General features: G+C 35.9%; 2 protein-coding genes across 3 annotated transcripts in view; one reads left to right on the top strand and one right to left on the bottom strand.

The window, feature by feature from the left end:
* Positions 1–39: 39 nt before the first annotated feature.
* faap24 (FA core complex associated protein 24) lies at positions 40–7,722 on the top strand. Its single transcript, XM_041267403.1, has 5 exons — positions 40–502; positions 1,171–1,295; positions 2,410–2,549; positions 5,392–5,544; positions 6,233–7,722. Exons 2-5 carry the CDS (start codon positions 1,190–1,192, stop codon positions 6,476–6,478), a joined length of 645 nt encoding a protein of 214 aa, XP_041123337.1. The 5' UTR covers positions 40–502; positions 1,171–1,189; the 3' UTR covers positions 6,479–7,722.
* A 3,005-nt stretch (positions 7,723–10,727) lies between these two features.
* LOC121325583 (rhophilin-2-like) overlaps positions 10,728–19,002 on the bottom strand; it is a 29,207-nt gene continuing 20,932 nt past the window's right edge. The window contains exons 10-15 of one of the 2 annotated variants that reach the window (XM_041268330.1): positions 18,794–18,913; positions 18,359–18,553; positions 18,165–18,241; positions 16,658–16,804; positions 14,365–14,523; positions 10,728–13,370 (exon numbers count right to left, since the gene is read on the bottom strand). In XM_041268330.1, the coding sequence (XP_041124264.1) occupies positions 13,122–13,370; positions 14,365–14,523; positions 16,658–16,804; positions 18,165–18,241; positions 18,359–18,553; positions 18,794–18,913 (947 nt within the window). In that variant the 3' untranslated portion in view covers positions 10,728–13,121. The remainder of the gene's footprint in view (positions 13,371–14,364; positions 14,524–16,657; positions 16,805–18,164; positions 18,242–18,358; positions 18,554–18,793; positions 18,914–19,002) is intronic. The other variant, XM_041268331.1, reaches the window with a different exon arrangement.

Genomic DNA, 19,002 nt, shown 5'->3' with positions numbered 1-19,002 from the left:
CCAAGCCGCTTCCTGAGAGGGGTATTGCTGCAGACCGAAGGCTCCCATCGCGTAGCTCCTACATGGTAATGCAGCTTGCGCAACTAGACGTCTTCGTTATACGCTACAGCCCGGTCATATGATAAGGGTGCCAAATTTAGGTTCTAAAACTGTGCTTGTTTAATAGTAATAACCTAACCCTAAACCTAAGGTTCGTGGGGTATTTAGTCACGTGGTAGGGGTGTTGAGTGTGAATGAAGCATTACGTAAGTTGCGTACGCAGCACTACATTGTGTGAGCTACGCTGTGGTAGCCTTCGTTCTGCAACGATATACTCTCTAACTGTCTTTTCAAACGTCGCTTGTAAAATTCAGTTAATTTGATTGGTGGGTAGTACGACTCAAAAGATTTTTGTAATAAGCGAATCTGGCAGTCAGTCATCTTCGGTTAAAAAACGTAACTACGCACACACAAAAACAAAACCCACAAGGAAAAGGGCACGATATGAATTGAAGGGTTTCAGGTAAGTGAGCGGAAGAGCCAGTTGGGTTTGTTCAGAAAGTTTTTATGTTAGTTACAGCATTGATTAACCTTGTCAAACTGTTCCAGAAGTAAAAAATACAATGCGCTTTTTCTTTGCTTTTTTTTTTTTATTGCAGCGCAAGTTTGCATCGACGAGTGTAAAAATCGGGTTTGTTTTACTTTACATTTCTCTTAATAAAAGTATACGAGCGTATGTGCTGAGAGCACATTTTAAACTCTGCAAAGCGTTCTCGCCAGCAAAGTATAAATACTGAGCCCAACCCCTTGAAATGAAAACTGGGTGACTTCCGCTCAGCTGAGTTTGTTACAGTTAATGAAATAAAATTTCAGTGAAGAATATTCAAAGTGAAGGACTGTAGTAATCCAGTGTACATGTGAAGTTATCGGTTTGGTTTGCTAAATAATAAAAGTAACCATAACAACAACAACAATAATAATGCTAACAAGAAGTACCACAAGGTAGATAAAGCTATCTGGGGCACAAGCTTCCAGTGGCAACCCCCAAGTCAAATATTTGTTGTATTTGATTTGACAAGCTGTGATACAAAAGGTGTGTTAGTTTTTTTAAATTAATTTTTCAGTACAAGACACAAACGAAAGATACATCTCAATAGTCTGATGCCTTTGTCTTGTGTGTTTCATTTTCAGATTCAATGATGTGGTGCCGATGGACGACATTAGGACACCAGTGAGAGCAGGAGCAGCAGCGCCTTATGGACACGTTCTCGTCAATGAGAAGTGGAGGGGGTCTGCAATAGCTCAGGGGTTTCAGGGTAAGATAGCTCTACAAATAACAAACTAGTTGTGATAATATTACTGTTGCTAGTAAGAGGTACAACTATGAATCTAAAATAAACTATGATGCTTCAAAATACACAAGGTCCTTTTATTATCTATTTTTACTGAATAATTAACCGATTTTACGAAAGCTACTGTTTCTTTGTTTGGCTCAGTCAAGCACATGCAAATATTGATTTCAACAAAAAAATAATAATTTAATGGAAATATACGCAACATACACAAGGGAGGGGTTAAACACACACAAAAAACCCCACTATCATATAATATAATAGACATATCCCCTCAACTCAACACTGCACGACCAGCCTGATAGTAAACACAGACACCATGAAGCGTTCTTACCTTTGTGTACCGGTAAGTTAGTGATCAGCAGATGTGTCAGCTGCATATATATATTTTTTCTATGTGTGAATATCTTGACTTTCTTCCTATGCATCGGGACGAGGGGCATTTGCTAGGAAATCGGGACTGTCCCGACTATATAGGGACTCTTGGCATGTATACATTCAGGTGCTTAACGTCATAAGCTTTACACTGAGTTTACATTGGGCTGCATTTTATTTCATTTCCCAGTGGAATGCCTGGTGTTTAACCTGAAAATTAGGAAATTCATTATCTATACTGTTTAACACAATTTTTAATTTTTGTAAAAAGAAAAAAACTGAAATAGATGCATTCTCCAGAAATGTTCTATGAAACATAAACTGAAAACAGCCTTGAAAATATTATATCTGTATATTGTAGTACGTGTGACCATTAGAGGGCACCAGAATGTTGCAAATGAAATGTTGCTTCTGTTTCCAGTTTCTTAGGGTAGACACTAGCCAGCCGAGACTATGGAATTTTGAGTAGAATGTGATAATTTTAAATAATTTTATGTAATCTTAATGTATTAACAAAATAACTACCTGAATTCAATAAAATATTTTTTTTAAAAAAATAGATTTGTAGTTATTTATTTAAGATTGCCAATCAAATAAGACAGTATCCCTGGATATAAATACAGGTGTCTGTTTGTTGGCCTCTGTGCCTTTGATGGTATCCAAATGCTGTTTACATAGTAATCCAATATTTACCTTATTTCAGGAAAGATCAAACCCATATTTGAAGATGGGCTGGGATTAGTGGACTTCCACCTGTCTAATAAAACCTGTGTGCTGTATATTTCTGAAACAGACATGGTGGTTGGAAACAACTACAAGAGGAAACTTGTTCGATTTAGAAATGTAAGTACAGGTTATAAAAATTACACATGAAGTTATGTTATTTTATTTGTAGAACAAATGTACTGAAATACTATGGTGTATCCAGTTTTAGTTTTTTTCATCTTATTTAATAATTGTTATGGAACCCTATTGTTGGTCTCCAAACTTTTGTTAAAAAAATTAAAATAACGGACACTTGTGTGACAATACATTTCCTGCTACGTGAAGCGTACACTTTTGTGTAAATGGGCTACCGCTCACATGAATGGCTGTTGCAAGACAGTTTAAGTTAGGGTGCAGAATGGTAAGATCTAGGTTATAGAGTGCTTCTTCAGAATGGCTAATTGGTGGCTGTAATAAAGGAAATGGTTATGTGTCTTTGTCATGGACGGCTGGAGTGGTGCGTGTTTATTCATTAAATATCTTAAGCTTCCAGCCACATTCCCACAAGCTACTTTATGATGGGGTTTTTCAGCCCCATCCAGGCTAATCGCATTGTACAAGACCGAGCCCCGTCCAGGCCAATCGCATTGTACAAGACCGAGCCCCGTCCAGGCCAATCGCATAGTACAAGACTGGCTTTTCGCCGGTCTCAAATAACACCGTGTAACAATTTATTTTTATTTTTTTTTGTTCCTTGGTAGTAAGTGTTATTTCCTAATTGCTTATGCCTCAAAAGTATAGAAAATGGCTATTTATTCCCCACAAACTTTGCTTTTGTGATCAGGACAGTGATATTTCAAAATATCACTATTTCCAATGGGAAAATGAGCAAATGTGTGTCTTTTCGTTCACATAAAGTCAGAAAAAAACAACATATGAATCCAAATTAACATGTATTTATACTAAAGTAATACAAAAATGACTACAAAAGATTTAGAAGTGAGTAGTTTTTCGAGATTTACGATTATACTGTAAATACATAATACTGTAATTTCTGACTTTATGTGAACGAAAAAGACACACATTTGCCCATTTTCCCACTGGAAATAGCGATATTTTAAAATATCACTGTCCTGGTCACAAAAGCAAAGTTTGTGGGGAATAATAGCCATTTTCTATACTTTTGAGGCATAAGCAATTAGGAAATAACACTTACTACCCAGGAACAAAAATTGTGTTACATAGTGTAATAATGTCAGGTGGCTTTCATCCGTCCACACACAAACACAATTTAATAATAATAATTATAATACATGAATAGTAAAAGGGTAGGCACCTTGCCACAGTCCTTCTACAACAGTGATGGCCTAACACCCTGTTGACAGTGTTTTGGCTGGTGTTCATACTGTTTACTCCAACTCCTGTTGGCAAATAACAATGGTCTTTGTAACTTGACATTTTTGTGCAGTGATGTAACTTCAGTTCGCTTGGAAATACTAGTTTGATGGGTATTGCAGAATGGAATTTAAACTATTTTTCTTAGTCAGGTTATCTTTCAGGCTTCTTTTCTTTCATAAGAGGTAGAACACTCTTGGTTATGTTTTTGCCGGCGCCAAGGTTATGTCTGTTTTGGTAGGATTTGTGTCAGGCTGTTAGTTAGGACAATATTCCGGTAGAGCAGTGTTTATCAATGGACAATGCTTTCTTTTTAAATTCTCAGCACAGTTGTTATTAAGTCTGCAAGTTCTTGCTGGGCGTACTAAAGAGAGACAGTCTGCTGCTCCGTTTGTAGCCTGCTTCAAATTACTTTACAATTTCAGCTTGAGTGCCATTTTAAGTAAGATGACATTGGCTGCAACTCTATTGTCATTTTTTTAATATACACAAATAAGCTTACTTGCTTTGAAAAACATAATAAACGATATAAGCAACTTACACTATTTGCTTTGATTTAAATGTGTAGTACACAACAGAATATGAAAGCTGAACATTAATTTCAACAAAGAACGACAACTTTTTAATAAAAAAATAAATATTGTAGCCTACTTCAATAGGAACATTAGCCTATTATATTAAACCAAAACAATAAAAAAATAACAATCTGTTTCTGTCTAGAATTATTTAATTAATATAATTTAATTAATAGAATAAAAACATAATTAGCCTCTGTAATCTACCAGCAGCATCTGTTGCATACACATTTGCTGATAATAGTGCAGACTGTGGGTCAAACCAATGTTCGGGTTGGGGTGTGTAAATTATTATTATTATTTTTTTAAATCAATGCCGTCCTTCTGGAGTCCTCCTGAATGCCTTTTAATTTGTTTGCTTTTTAAACCATTTAAATGCAAAACCATAACAAAATGTATACAGGCTTTTGTTTTATTTATTATTTGTCCTGCGGTTGCCTTTTAATTTTTCTGCACATACTACTACTTTGTATATGATGTAGAATATGTGATTGTAACATCTAACACTAGTACATACAATACTCTTTCAAATAAACATGTTATGATTTTGGATGTGCGGTTCTTAAGAACTGTATTATTGTCATTGCTTGCTCCCCGGCACCTCTTTCTTACAAATTAACCACCGTCAGTGGCCCATTAGGCATCTCGCAGGAGATGTGACTTATACTCACCCACACACTTCTTAAAATACCTTCCACTTCTTTTGTTTTCGATACAGTGCAGAGACTTCTGCAGATTTGTACCTAATTTAAGGTGGATTTACTGAGATGAAGATCAGATCACTAGCTCATTGAAAAAATGATGAGTCATTGATCACCAACAAAGTTGATAGTCAAATGTATTTTTTTGTAGCATAACTGCTCTGTTTACCTGCTAACTATAATTATAACTCTGGATGTGTATGTCTTGTTGCTGTTTTTCTCATTCTTTGAAGTCTGCTCAAAAGTTTTTACTTTTTTGAGGGTTAGGTTAACCATTATTAAGACTGCTTTTGTTTTTTTGGTTAAAAGGCTACCAGCCTTCGTGGGATCGTACTCGTGGAAAAGACCAGGATCAGCGAACAGTATTTTCAGTCTGTCCAGAAATTTGTGGTGTTGGAATTAGGAATGACATTACTCCCTGTTGCTTGCCAGACTGAAGCCTCTCAGCTTCTTATCCAGCTAGTAAGTCATATGCCTTATATAGCTTTAAAATTATGTTTTACCTATGTATAGTATTGTATTGGGAATATTTGCATATCCAAAAGATTTGCTTCACAATGAAAGGAAGTCTGAGGGATAAAATTTAATAATGCTAATAATTCTCAGATATGACTTAATTTTGTTTCTACTTTTAATAACTTATACTCCTGGTGTGTTTTGGATTCATTTAAATATATATTTACACCTGAAATTGCAAGACTGTATACACATAAGATGCATGAACAAGTATTTGTGTGATGTAGTTTTTATCACGAGAGTCAACGATTCATTCTGTGCCAGTCATTGAAAATTCAATGAGGCAGAATCCAGGATTGCTTTCGCCCCTTATTGCAAAGCAAGCATCCCACAGTACAAGTGTTGCCTCAAGGTATACACACCGCAGCCCAGGTTGAAAGAAGTTTGATAGGCGAAACAAAAAACTGCGTGGTGCAAGGTGTTGAAGCACTTTAAAATACCCAATAATTGCAGGAATAATGTACTACTGGAACAAAAGGGTTGTTGGAATGTTTCTCAATTACACATAAGCACACTATATAACTATTTTATTTTGATTAATATTTAAGACAATTAAGGTATTCTTACTACAGGCAGTAGAATACACAAGCGATGAAGTTTTGCAGGTGTTTGTAATGGATGGTTTTCATTGTAGGTTCATGAAGAGAGTAAAGAACAAGATTATAACCCCTTCCGTCGGAAAAGCCGCTCGAATTTGGCCGAGCCCGCTGTCCTGGCCATGGTTCAGCAGATCCCTGGGGTTGGGAAAGTAAAAGCCTTGGCCCTGCTACAGCAGTTTCCCAGCATTCACCAGCTGAGCAACGCCACTACTGAAGAACTTGAGGTTGTCGTGGGACGGACTATAGCACAGCAAATTAGAACTTTCTTCATACAGACTTAACCAGTCCGCAAGAATAATAAGAGATTTGTTTCCCACAGCACAGTTTCAGTTATTGCAGATGCTATTAGTTCTCACTCATTGAGGCATATGCTGGGATTGGTGAAGAAAGTGGAACTACCTGCTTTACCACTATGAATAGGATGGGCAGTCATGGTAGAACTGATATGATGTGGAAGCGAGTACCTAAGGCAACTAGATGTCTATCATTCCGTTAGGAGTGGAAATCTACAGTAAAGTCCAGAATGACCTGAGTTGGCCATCATGATGGACTTGTAACAGGAAACGTTATATCATTATATCATATCTTTATGTTATGCAGCTCATTTACAAAAAAGAATGGGTTTAATTTAAGTTGTCTTTTCTTTTAAGAAAAGCAAGTGGCCTTTTTAATAGCATAGCAACCTTTGATGGCAAAAAGGGTGAACTGACTTATGATACTATTTTAAAAAGAGACTTATAAAATTAAGCTTGCCCTCAATTGAAGTAGCCTGTTATCTTACTACTGATGCTGAAAAGTTGATTATTGCTGACATTGAAAGGAATTTGGTTTGTAGTATTGGGTAACTGGTTTAAAAGTATTGTGTGGGCCTTTCATAGATCTTTTTTAAATATCAGCTTGAACCAACTTCAAAGACTATTGCCTTCCAAAGTCTACCGCTTTGCTGGGTAGTGTGTTGTGCAGATTGGCGATGACATCATTATATCTGTTTCTAAAGCCTTTTATAAGTTGCCCACAAGACCTAATTTAACATAAGTGGGATCTGAAAGTAATTTAATATGAATAAGGACTGTAAATATGTTTTTTTTTTTTTTCTTCACACACTTATGTAGATTATGGATTTTTGAAACCAGTGAACCATTAAGTTTTTTTTTTTTTTCCCCTGGTATTTCTTCCTTTTATGTAAATTGCACATATAGCTGCAAATGCAAAGTAGCTGTAACTTTCCTGTTTTTAAGATGTTTGCAATCATTTTGAATAGTTGTAACTTCTGTTGCCCGAGGGTTTTGTTTTTCTGTATTGCTGACATCTTTCTTGCAGGCCTGTGGATTTGCATGGTTTCATTAGAAATTGTGATATTGTGACCTTAGTGTTGACATCACCTACTTCATGGGGGAAAAAAAAGAAACAGAGGGAGTCTGCATGGAAAGTAAAGGAGGGACATTTGTAGTTATCTGTACTTTAGAATACATGTTGCAGTGTATTGTATTGTATTAGACAGGACTGTTAGATTGAAAAAAAAACTATCTATGAATATATGATATATATATATATATATATATATATATATATATATATATATATATATATATATATATATATATATCTGCAAAGATTAAAAAGAGAAGTTTATCTAAATTCAATAACGTATAAATAAAATATTAAATAAAAAGACATAGTACCCATTTCCCTAACACCACTATCCAAATGGCAGGGACCAGAAGTGAGCATGAAAGAGGCATTTTTTTATGTACAGCCCCATTAATGAGACGTGACATAAATCGACGCACATTGACACATTAATTCCTTCAATAATAAAACACAAGAGAAATGTCAGAATGGAAACAGTAAAAACTGAATTAGGGCTGGTCCACCATTTATGTTCGATCCATGAATGGTGCATTTGGATTCATTAGAGTACTAACTAAGGTTTATCAGCTTGAGAATCACTGGTTCCATTGTGAGGATATTGTATTATATGGAATAAGACAGTGCTATAGAAGTTAAAGATGCTTCTACTACATTGCACTCCAATGGACTTTAACCTACCACACTGAGGGTACCAGGAAGAATCCATATGGTATTATTATTGTTATATTTTGAATCCACAGTGTTGTACTTGGAAATTATGTATAGGCCTATTTAAAGTACAAAGCAGATAACCAAATGATCTTCATAGCGTGAAAAGGGTGGTCCGTGGTAATGCTGCTAATGCTAACAAGGCAAGAGTGGATTTTAAACTTGGTTAGCACTCCTTTAAGGGATTTACACAATTCTTTGCAAGCTGGTACTGTTACCCAGCTAGAAGCAAACGACTTTGACATACTTCTGAGTCATTAAATTAACATGCAGGTTTTACTTTTTACTAGTTTTAAAACACAGTTTTAACTTTGAACTCTAAAACAGTTATTATGCCAGTATAACACAAGTTCTAAGTGTCAACTTAGCCCTCTGGCGTTTAGCATACGCACAGATCCTGCTTTATTTCCTCAAACTATAATACCCATACCATCAGATTGTCTTGATTAACATTTGTTAAAGAGCTTCCCCATGTAAAATTCAGTGTAGTGTATCTGATTAACCTGACAGAGTCAGCTGCAAACTGTCAAAGTGAGTTCTGGTTTCACCAGCATTTAAAAATTCTGCAGTGTCTGAGCAATTAACAGCTGAATGTGCAAGATTGATAAAAGATTTGGAGGAAAAACCTGTTGATTGATTATATTATTAATGAAAACGCTATCTGTCTCTCAGCAAGGTTAACAATGTAGTACACAAACAAAAGTGGGATCTTCTACTGAGAGCAGAGTTCACTTAACTTTTACAGAGCATCGCGGTTTGTGTGCTTGACATTATGAGCATGATTTTTAATCAAGTAGTTTAAAGTTATGGGTAAATTGCCATATGAAATATCTAGAATTTTAAAGTGTGGAGGACTTGCCATGTCATTTCAATCGTTTCAAACAGAAGCTTATGCATGTTGCCAGAAGTATCTCCGACAAGCTCGATGATTAATTATAGTGTAATACAGTGAAGCTATGTTCCTGCTGAAACAATATGAGCCAAATTATAAGGCTTGCAGTATGCAGAAGCACTCCATGCCAATTGTGGTTATGTTTGGCTTGTCTTATAATTTTATAACCCAGCCTTATTGTAATGTGTTTCCAACTTTAAATCATTATTATCAAGTGTTTCCTAGTGGATGGCTGTTCATTTTAAGGCATAATAATTTTTGCCTTGAGTACATTTGAATTTTATTGTAATAATTATTGTATTTATATCCAGTTCTAAGGCTGTTCATGAAGGAGTGAATCCCTCTTTTTCTCCACACTGAACTCTGGCTGGACCCAGTCTCTACAGCCTCCTAGGAGGAATGCATTGACACATAGAGGCAGGTCAGGCCATTCCCCATCCATGACCCTGTCTATTGCTGTTGTAATACTGCATGGTTTTCACCTGTGTGTTGTAACCAGGCAGTGGGTAGTTACTCAGTTGTGTGAATAAATCACAAGCACAAAAAACAGGTGTGGTGCCTACTGTGTATAAACCAAGTCTCGTCTGTGAAACAAAGAAGGCATTTCCTGAAGTTTCTAGGACAGGACCTACAAAAATAAAGCTGTCTCTAAAAAGCTGCATCCCTTAAATACAAAAACAATCCTGGGGTGTTAAGCCACCCTTCCATCATTTTGTATGCGTGTATGTATTAAATACAAACGAGTAAAACACATTCTGAAACAATAAAACTGATTGGGCTAAAATTCTTTTATTTTTCCTTACAGACAAAAACAACATTTTTATGAGTATGTAAGCATCCATTGTAGTGTAATTTAAGGGGTTTGTCATATCGGATCAAATGGTTTGTAAACATGAAATGGAAATGTGAACATATCTGGATTATACAGTAGGTTAAAGCAACGTGGCAGTGAAACTTATTTCTGTTGGACACCACCTGTAATGAAACTTTGAGATACTACAGCGTTTAAAGATACTGTTGAGAGGTCTATGCAATCGGTCACGATTTAAAAAAAAAAAAAAAAAAAGATTGTGTGAACTCTATGGAGTTCCAGAAGTTGCTCTGCTAAAACTTTGAAAAAACATGTATGCATTATAAAATAGATACATATATAGGAAACTTCATGTGGTATAATTATGCACACAGTGACTGAAAGGGATCTGGTCCAAGGTTAAAAGAATGTGGCTCTGAAGCGGTTAATGTTCACCGTACATTTTTTAAGGAATATTCAAACACGAAACAAACAAACAAAAAAAAGAATACTGTACATTAAGATGATTATAAAATATGTAATCTACATAAATGTACAGGTCACCTAAACCTGCATTCAAAATAATTAAACAAGCAACAATACCAGCGCAGTAGTATCCCAAATGTTATCTTAGTTATGTACTAATAATGCTGCCATATGGCTAACGCTAGGCAAATGCATCCCTATCAGCACTAAAAAAAAAAAAAACTCTTATTACCTCAAAAAGAAATGCAGTCATACAGGTTTTCAGATTTATTTACAGATAAGGTGCAGTCGCTTTTTAGATTTTATTGAATAGATGAAAATCTTCATAAAAGCACTAACACACCTGAATAAAAGTAACTTTTCATTAATACAGAAAATCATACAGGTACCAAGAAAACCGACCCCATGGATCAACAGTTTAATTAACACGCAAAATCCTCCAGGGCACAGGTGAAGAATATATAGAAATAGAAACGTAACCTTTGCATTAGTCTGTAGAGTCTTTGTATAGCAGAGATACACAGATTATAATGTATATATCATTTATATACTATATCAGCAAAAAGTTTTTCATTAATACTTACATTTTCTTATAGTAAATGTGGTAAGATTAGATTATGACAACCATCCCTGTCAGCTGTTGGCACTTTTTCAAAGAGGCAAGTCTACGTATATAAACAAACACAAATGTTCTAGGTGCAGTGTTCCTACATGTGCATATTGTGTACATTTACTATTATTTTTTCCTATCAATTAACCCCATAATGTGACACCCTTTGTATGTGTTGGCATCAAATGTAGTTCCTTTGGTTCTAACCAGATGGCAGAATCAACCATCACATCTCTTTCCAGTCTGGTGGACTCGAAGCATACAAGTTCCTGACCCTCATTCATGTCAAAGCTACCAGTTGATCACAATGGGTAACATTTAGGAACCGTGTACTTAATCCCCAAATGATATATCAATAAATTGATAAAACAATCATTATATATGACGTGTTCATATGTTTGGCTCTGGTTTTTAAATCGCACTAGCTAGCCTAGAAAAAGGCAGCAAAAGGATTATTTTTACTCCGAGTCATAAAATGCTTCCTTTAACATTACTTCCTATTGTCCTTTTTAAAACTAGTCCTAACTACATACAAAACACCCACACATAAATCACAACAGAAAAGTCCCTATTCATAATGCTTTAACTCACTAGTTATTCCATGAATATAATTGTTGTTCAAGAAGCATACAACAGTGTATAAAAGTTTCATGAAATATAAACTACTTTGTTAATAAAACAATTCTTTAAATGAGTTGAGTTAAAGCACTTTGTGAAGCAAGGACTCTAATTGATAAAAAATAACAATAATACAAAATGGTAACAGTTACCATGACAACATTTTAAAATATCCTTACAGAGCAGGAACTCAAAATATGGGAACCAATTCTAGACCATGCACATCGAACTTCTTTCTTAAATACTGTAGTAAACAGAAAGTGGTATGTATTCATCCTATGTACCGTACACAACAGAGAACCACATATTACAAATCTAAAACTAGGTTTTATTATTTACACATTGCAGTATTATATATATATATATATATATATATTTTTTTTTTTTTTAAGTACAATTTTATCCATAATGATATATCAAACATAGTGTAAATTGGAATCTAGCCTTGTGGACAGCATAAGACTAACACACTGCGCAGTGTTAAAAAAAAAAAAAGTGTGAGTACTTGACCATCTAAAGCAGTTTGGGCCCTATTACTAAACTTAACACACATTGCCATTTTTTCTAAACCCTGTTTATGGATAATAGGATTTTTGGAAGGTACTACTGCACTGCTAATTTCCCTAATCAGTATTAGTTGTTCGACCGAAAGCTCTAAATGGTGTCCTTTTCAGAGAGAGATTAAACAATGGTTTAAAAACACAAGAAACAACTTGTGCCTTATCACATTATGCATCATATTCTGAACACATACTTGTCTCACAATATTTAGTTTGCGTGAATAGCGATTTGACTGCAGGATGTAGCCATTGTTCTATTAGACTATTTCATTGAAAAATCTTTTATTCCTCTGCAAATTATTTGTTAGCCCTTAGCACTCTTAAAGAAAGTGTGGGTTAACAGTATTGTTAATTGGGCCCCTAACCCTTTACCATTATGGGTCTATTCTAAACCTGAGGCTACTATTGACAAACAACTGATGTAATACTACAATATATACAATTCAATTGTGTCTAACAAGCAAATAAAGTTATACAATACACAAATCCTTCAAAATCAGCAGCAGGATAAGTTTCGAGTTTGGTCTTTTACAAAAACTTGTCAAACTTCATATTTTTACATTCCCTTATGTTTTTGATTAATTTCTATTCTAAAGAGGGACGATTTATTCTGAAGTGAACTGTACAATTTAAACAAGGCCCTTTTTCCAGTTTACCATTTGTAATACAAGACGACTCATTATAAACTAGCAAGCAGCACTTTTAAAACAAAACAAAACAAAAAAATATTAATACCGGTACTGACATTGCTACAGCTCTAAAAATGTGCAATGTTTTAGTTTTTTTGTAAAAAGCATGAAAAAAATGAATATTATATTGTTCAATATAGTTCAAATACAATGCAGCATCAGTTATACTCCTAAATCAGTCTCTGAAACTCTGCAAGCTGCTAATACAGAGAGCTGTCCGTGTTCCTGAAGGCTATGGATAGTCTGTTTTTGGAAGGTAAGGTTTTAGCGGTGGCTGAGGGCGGGCTGATAGTGCTGTCGGTATTCTGTTTGTTCTTGTTGCCCCAACTCAGGAAGGACAGCTTCTTGGTAACTTTCTGCGTTTTGTCAATCTTGTCATCGTCCGTGGCGAGGCAGATCATTGAGTAGGTCTTTGGTAGTCCTCCACAGTAGGTGGCGCTCTTGTTAGGCTGTGTAAACAAAACAATTTCAACATTTTACAATCTTTACTGCATAATCATGTAGAGAGGATGAGACAATGTAAATCTGATTGGAAATTGAGTCTGCAAGGATTAAAACATGAAAACATAAATGCCTTCATTTAACAGGGATCTAAATTTTTATGCCAAGAATGTTTTGTTTAATATCACCCATGTCACCTCCTACTGTATATCTAGATAGTGCCCCAATTTTTAAAACTAAGGAAGAGCAAGACTTGTGAAGTAAAGTGTTCTGTATGTAAAGTATCTATTCAAAGGATGAGTTTCTTTAAAAAAAAAAAAGAAAAAAGAAAGAAATTCAGTTTTCGGTAGAGTTCAGATACTTCGCTTTACCTTTTTTTTAATGGAGCCCTACTGCAGAGTTCCACAATCATGTCGAATTTAAACTATGTTTAATTCCTTGATATCTCTTTCCTCCATTCCTCCACAGCTTTGCCTTCTGTGCCTACTTATCAACTGCAAAATGTTATAAAAGCCCCCCCCCCCTGACCATGCCAATACAAACTGGATATGGAAGATCACACTTATTTTACAGACGCTTGAACTGCTGAACCTTACATAAATAGTGCATTAAAAAAAAAAAAATTGAATTTTAATTTCTAATGTTTTCATTTGAATTTCTTTAAGCTGGCCATTGAAATGTGAATGATAAATATGCATTGGAACACCCTCACTCACAGTGTAAAGCATCGGCACGTATTAAAAAGAACATATTTTATGTTAATAAGTGTCAGTGCCATCTATTTAACATGTATGGTGGATCAAATTTAATTTTGTGGTTCATTAGCACTATAAACCTCAGTTCTAGTTGCCAGCCATATATATATATATATATATATATATATATATATATAGTGATGTAGAGTTAATATATGCCAGGTAATCCAAAATAAATATCAGTCACTGGTTTGGACCCTAAAAACAATATGTATTCCTTCTTAAGTGGAGTTGTCTCTTCTCTTACCATAGAGGAGACTGTGTTTTCTATGAGGCTGATGACTTGAATATCCACGCCCTCATCTCCAACATTCTTTAATATCTTCATGACTTCGCTCACCCCCAGCCACTTGCAGTCTGTATCCTGAATTGAAACAATGTAGTCTCCTTCCTTCACTCCTTCTATCTGTGAACACAAACAGTACAAGAATGTGATAACACTGAAGAAAGATGAAGTCATCCACTCAAGGCTTCAGACTTTCCCCTCTTACAGTCAATAGCATGCTGCACAAGCCGCTTTGTCAAAACCAGAGGTAAAGTAAGAGTGCATTAAAAGTTTGCTTCCTGTGCTATAATGTCATTTGAATACACTTTTTACATTTCTTTGCAATTTTACGACGTATTAAATCATTCTGGTGGTTGTGGGCTCAGTTTCTCTAATTGAGTTATTTCAATTTCTTATAAATCTGGCTCTGAGCTTATCTGAAAAAGTTCTTACACTGAACAGCTTTCTTCATTCCATTCAAATCATGTGACATTATGAGCTTTCAACTCTGCCAGTCCCACATTTCTCTCTCTCTCTCTCTCTCTCTCTCTCTCTCTCTCTCTCTCTCTCTCTCTCTCTCTCTCTCGTAAATGTGGACTGGAGAGGAATTAATATTTGTTTTATGAAATCAGTAAGTAATGTGTTTGAAGTCCATAGCACAGAGTTATTAAAGCTTTTTTGGCATAGAACAGTCCACCTGACTTTCTCACTGTGGCATAGAATTCTCTGAATTCTCATAACAGAATTCTCTATTTACACCGTCGCGCTGGATTTGTTTGAATTTTAGGATGTCAGAAAACACTGAAAGCAAAGTTTTTATGATGATTTTAGGGTTTGCCGCGTCTTTGTTTTGTAGTATATTTTTGTAATTCGTTTGCTGTTGGCCGTCATTTTGCTTTGTTGTGTGAACAGAGGAAGGACGGTCAGCGTGAAGACGTAATTTGAAGGAGTTTGTAAAAAAATAAAAAAATAAAAAAATACATAAACTATTGACCATAAGTTGAATCTATTTTTGGTCATGTGATGAGGTTGGCAGTTTGGCCACCAGAGAGTTGTTCGGGTGTAAAGAGGGTGGAAGTTCAGTCTCTTATGAGAATTATGAATTACCGTGTGTGTGTGTGTGTGTGTAGGTGGGGTTGGCAGTGTGGTAAAGTCAAATGATTTGAACAGAATGCCAAAGGCTATTCAATATCGGCAGACAAGCCCAGAGCCACGTAAAGACAGATACAGAGAAAACTATAAGAATTTAATATTGGAGCAACAGAAACCCAGAGCCACTCATAATGATGCGAACCTCCATAACAGATCCAGTGCAGAGAGAGCTAACACTATAAAAACAAGTATTTCTTAGTGTAAAATGAAACATGATTGCAGGGCGTGTTCTATAGAACTGTGAGAAAAAATAAATCCCATGTGTGTCGTGGTAAAAGACGTTGAGACAGAAACAGAGAGGTTACTTGTAATTAAGAGTTCACCCACAGGGTAAGCCTGGGAATGGCTATCACATAATCTTGGCAATCCCTCCTTATTTGCAGCCTGTTGGTTTTAATTTGGGACCTGCCATTGTTGCCAACACTATAATGAGCCCTCTATAACAGTCCCAGTCCGGTTCTCAGGCATTTCACTGCATTGGAAGGCTCTGTTTGTTCGTAACCCTTCCATACAGTTAAAGGTGCAGTTTGAAAGGTCACCATTATTCTTAAATAAAGTATGACAATGTCAAAGCTTTAACTATTCATGAAAAAATATTCAAAGCTTTAAATATTCATGAAACTGTTATAAACAAGTATTTCATTGAAAACAAACAACTGCATTTTATTCATTAGGCTTTGTAACTAGAACCTGGACTAAATCAGAATTGTGGCATCACCTTAACAAATATCATATAGGTTCCTTGTGTCCCAGTACTTGTTGGACAATATATTTGACAGTATTGAGATACTCTTGTGTTATCTTATATGCTGGACCTATCTTCAGATTGATCTCTCATCCGTTACTGTAAATTAAACTACCAACATCAGTCATCTCCTTCAAGATAAGGAAGAGTTATGGCAATGACTGCCACAATAGTCCCTCCTAGTTAATCAAACAATTCCAACTCCCTGACATTATTTTCTTCTCTCTCTCTCTCGCTCTCTCTCTCGCTCGCTCTCGCTCTCTCCATAAAAAAAACATTCTGATAATGACTCCTATTGTCCTGCTGTCCTGTAACTATACACATGAGATCACCTTCTGAGGTACAGTTACACAACAATAAACAATAATCTCTACTTACAGCCGCAGGACTCAGCGGGTCCAAGGACTGGATCTGTACCGGCGCATCTCCCTTCAGCGTGAAGCCGAGGTCCCTGTCCTGTGGGGTGATGTGCACCCCACGAGGGGCTGTCCACCTCTGCTTAGCTGTGAACAATGTCAGGGGGCCCTGGGAAGGAAAGTGGGACTTCTCATTTCTGCATCTCCATGATGCAAATAAGCCTAACCCTCGATCGTTACAGTAACCGGACATTTTGTTAATCTGCTAGTATTCTTTACATGTTTATTTGAGTGTTTCTTATTGCAATCTGTTTAAATGATGACAACTTTAAAGTCTGTTTCAAAGCTCTTTTCAAAATGGCCACTCTAGTGCACTGGGCTTTGAGATCTGCCCTGTAAATCACTGTTATTGCAGTGTTCCCTGTTTGATAATCCTTACACAGTGCACTACAGCGGCCATTTTGAAAAGAGCTTTGAAACAGACTTTAAACTTTAAAGTGTAAAATGTCGTCCAGATGTTAACAATGAAAAGAAAAATGATAGGTACGTTAATTAAACAGTTGTAGCGACACGTGGGGTCATTAGTTGGTGCCACAGCAATCTCGTGAATTTGCTGTGGATCAAGTTTGTTTTTGTATTGCTGGCAGGGTAGGTGTTCATTACTACTATAAAGACACATTGGCTGATCTAGCCAGGGTTACTGACGTCTGTGTCACAGTGCACTGGTTGCAAATCAAGAAAGGGCACAGTAAAAAGAACAAGGAAAACAACTTCGGTGTGGAGGAAAATGCAGCCACAATACGAAAAAGAGGAAAAACTTAATTTGCCACAATTAAAAACGCACAAAAAATAAAAAGCAAAAAGCAATTTCTATTCTTAAAATATTACAAGATTTGTTCTTGGCTAGCAGTCTTTCTATTAGTGTGGAACAATTTTTTAAACAATACTTAAATCACTTTTTGTTGTGTTTATTCCAAATCGCATACTCAAGCTATCAAGACTGCAATAGTTTCTGCAATGTATGCTATGACAGACAGCGCAAAGTGGCAACTACGACATCCTCTTCCACAAAAGCTTTATAAAGCTACACAGGGCCAAGATAAGTTGAGCTGAGTCACCAATACCACTTTCTCCCATGGATGAGATTGTCACAACAATGGGCTAATTCTGCAAAGCTACTTACTCCAAAACTATTAAGGCATTTTTTTAAAGAAAGGAAAAACACCCAATAAAGTTAACGGACCAGAAATAAACAACCCTCAATTCAGGTATTTGTTGTCTTGAGTTGATTTATTATTTGTTTTAGACTAATTGGTGCTAAATGCGATTTGGAGTAATTAGCTTTCACAATCTAGGACAGTGTTGTTGTTTTTTTGTTTGTTTGTTTTTTATAAAATGATATGAAAACAAAACAAAAAAATATTCCACTTAAAGGATGCCACTATTGTTACTGCCCTGTTAATATTTTTAGTTAGTTCTCACCTGGACAGACATTAAATACAGTTAGCAGGAATTAGTGACCCACATACCAGCTTTTGGAAAAAGTCTGTGACTTTCACCTTTGATGTGGAAGGTACTGCCATTTCAGCTTTTTGCTCTGTTTTGGCTAAAGGAAAAAAATAAAAAAAAAAACACAGAAAAGGGGTTTTAGGAGCAGGTTATCAAACAGTACACCTAGTATGTATTGGTATTCATAGTGTAGGTGTGCTCTTCAAGCACTTACCGATGATGTGAGGTGCTTCAATGAAATCTACAAAGTCATTCTCAGAATCGAATTCAGAATACTTGTTTAATGATCGCTTATGCCCGGCCTGCAGAATCTCAAGCAGGATATCCAGCTTTTTCACGTGTCTACACAAGTTGTGTATCCTCAAAGCCTCTTCATGGTCCAGGATGGCTTTCCGTAAGTGAGCCTTGCCTGTGGGGAAATGGCAACGTTTAAGCAATGTATCCCACTACAATAGCACGCTGCAAACTCTTTCAACGATTACATTAACATTCAATAAATCATTCATAGCTTTAAAATCCAAACTATATACTTACAACATAAAGGAAAGTAACACTAGATTTTAGTTTTGATAAGCCTTGGGTAAGTTTGGTTATTTTCCTATGCTTATACTACACTTTGCTGTACTTTTTATTTAATATTACACATTACCTAAGTGTCTGCGGTCATCCTTGCTCTTGAGTATTTTCAGTGATGACGTCCCATCAGGCATGCTGTCATAGAGCTGGGACAAGGCTTTTTCATGCTTGTCCTCATCGTCATTGGGACACACTGTGGGTACAAACACACAATATAAATAGAGCGATGGTAGAGTAATGTCATAGAGCTAGTTTTATGGTGCTGCAATTGTTTTATTTCTC

This window comes from Polyodon spathula, chromosome 13 (genome assembly GCF_017654505.1).
Source record: "Polyodon spathula isolate WHYD16114869_AA chromosome 13, ASM1765450v1, whole genome shotgun sequence".
Taxonomy (NCBI): Eukaryota; Metazoa; Chordata; class Actinopteri; order Acipenseriformes; family Polyodontidae; genus Polyodon; species Polyodon spathula.
This window is presented reverse-complemented; position numbering and strand designations above follow the sequence as displayed.

What these genes read in the sequence shown, in the direction of transcription:
- faap24 (XM_041267403.1), top strand. Translation starts at nt 1,190, where the DNA reads ATGGACGACATTAGGACACCAGTGAGAGCAGGAGCAGCAGCGCCTTAT. An exon ending in AATAGCTCAGGGGTTTCAGG is followed by an intron (nt 1,296 to 2,409) that starts GTAAGATAGCTC and finishes ACCTTATTTCAG; the next exon opens with GAAAGATCAAACCCATATTT. An exon ending in CTCAGCTTCTTATCCAGCTA is followed by an intron (nt 5,545 to 6,232) that starts GTAAGTCATATG and finishes TTTTCATTGTAG; the next exon opens with GTTCATGAAGAGAGTAAAGA.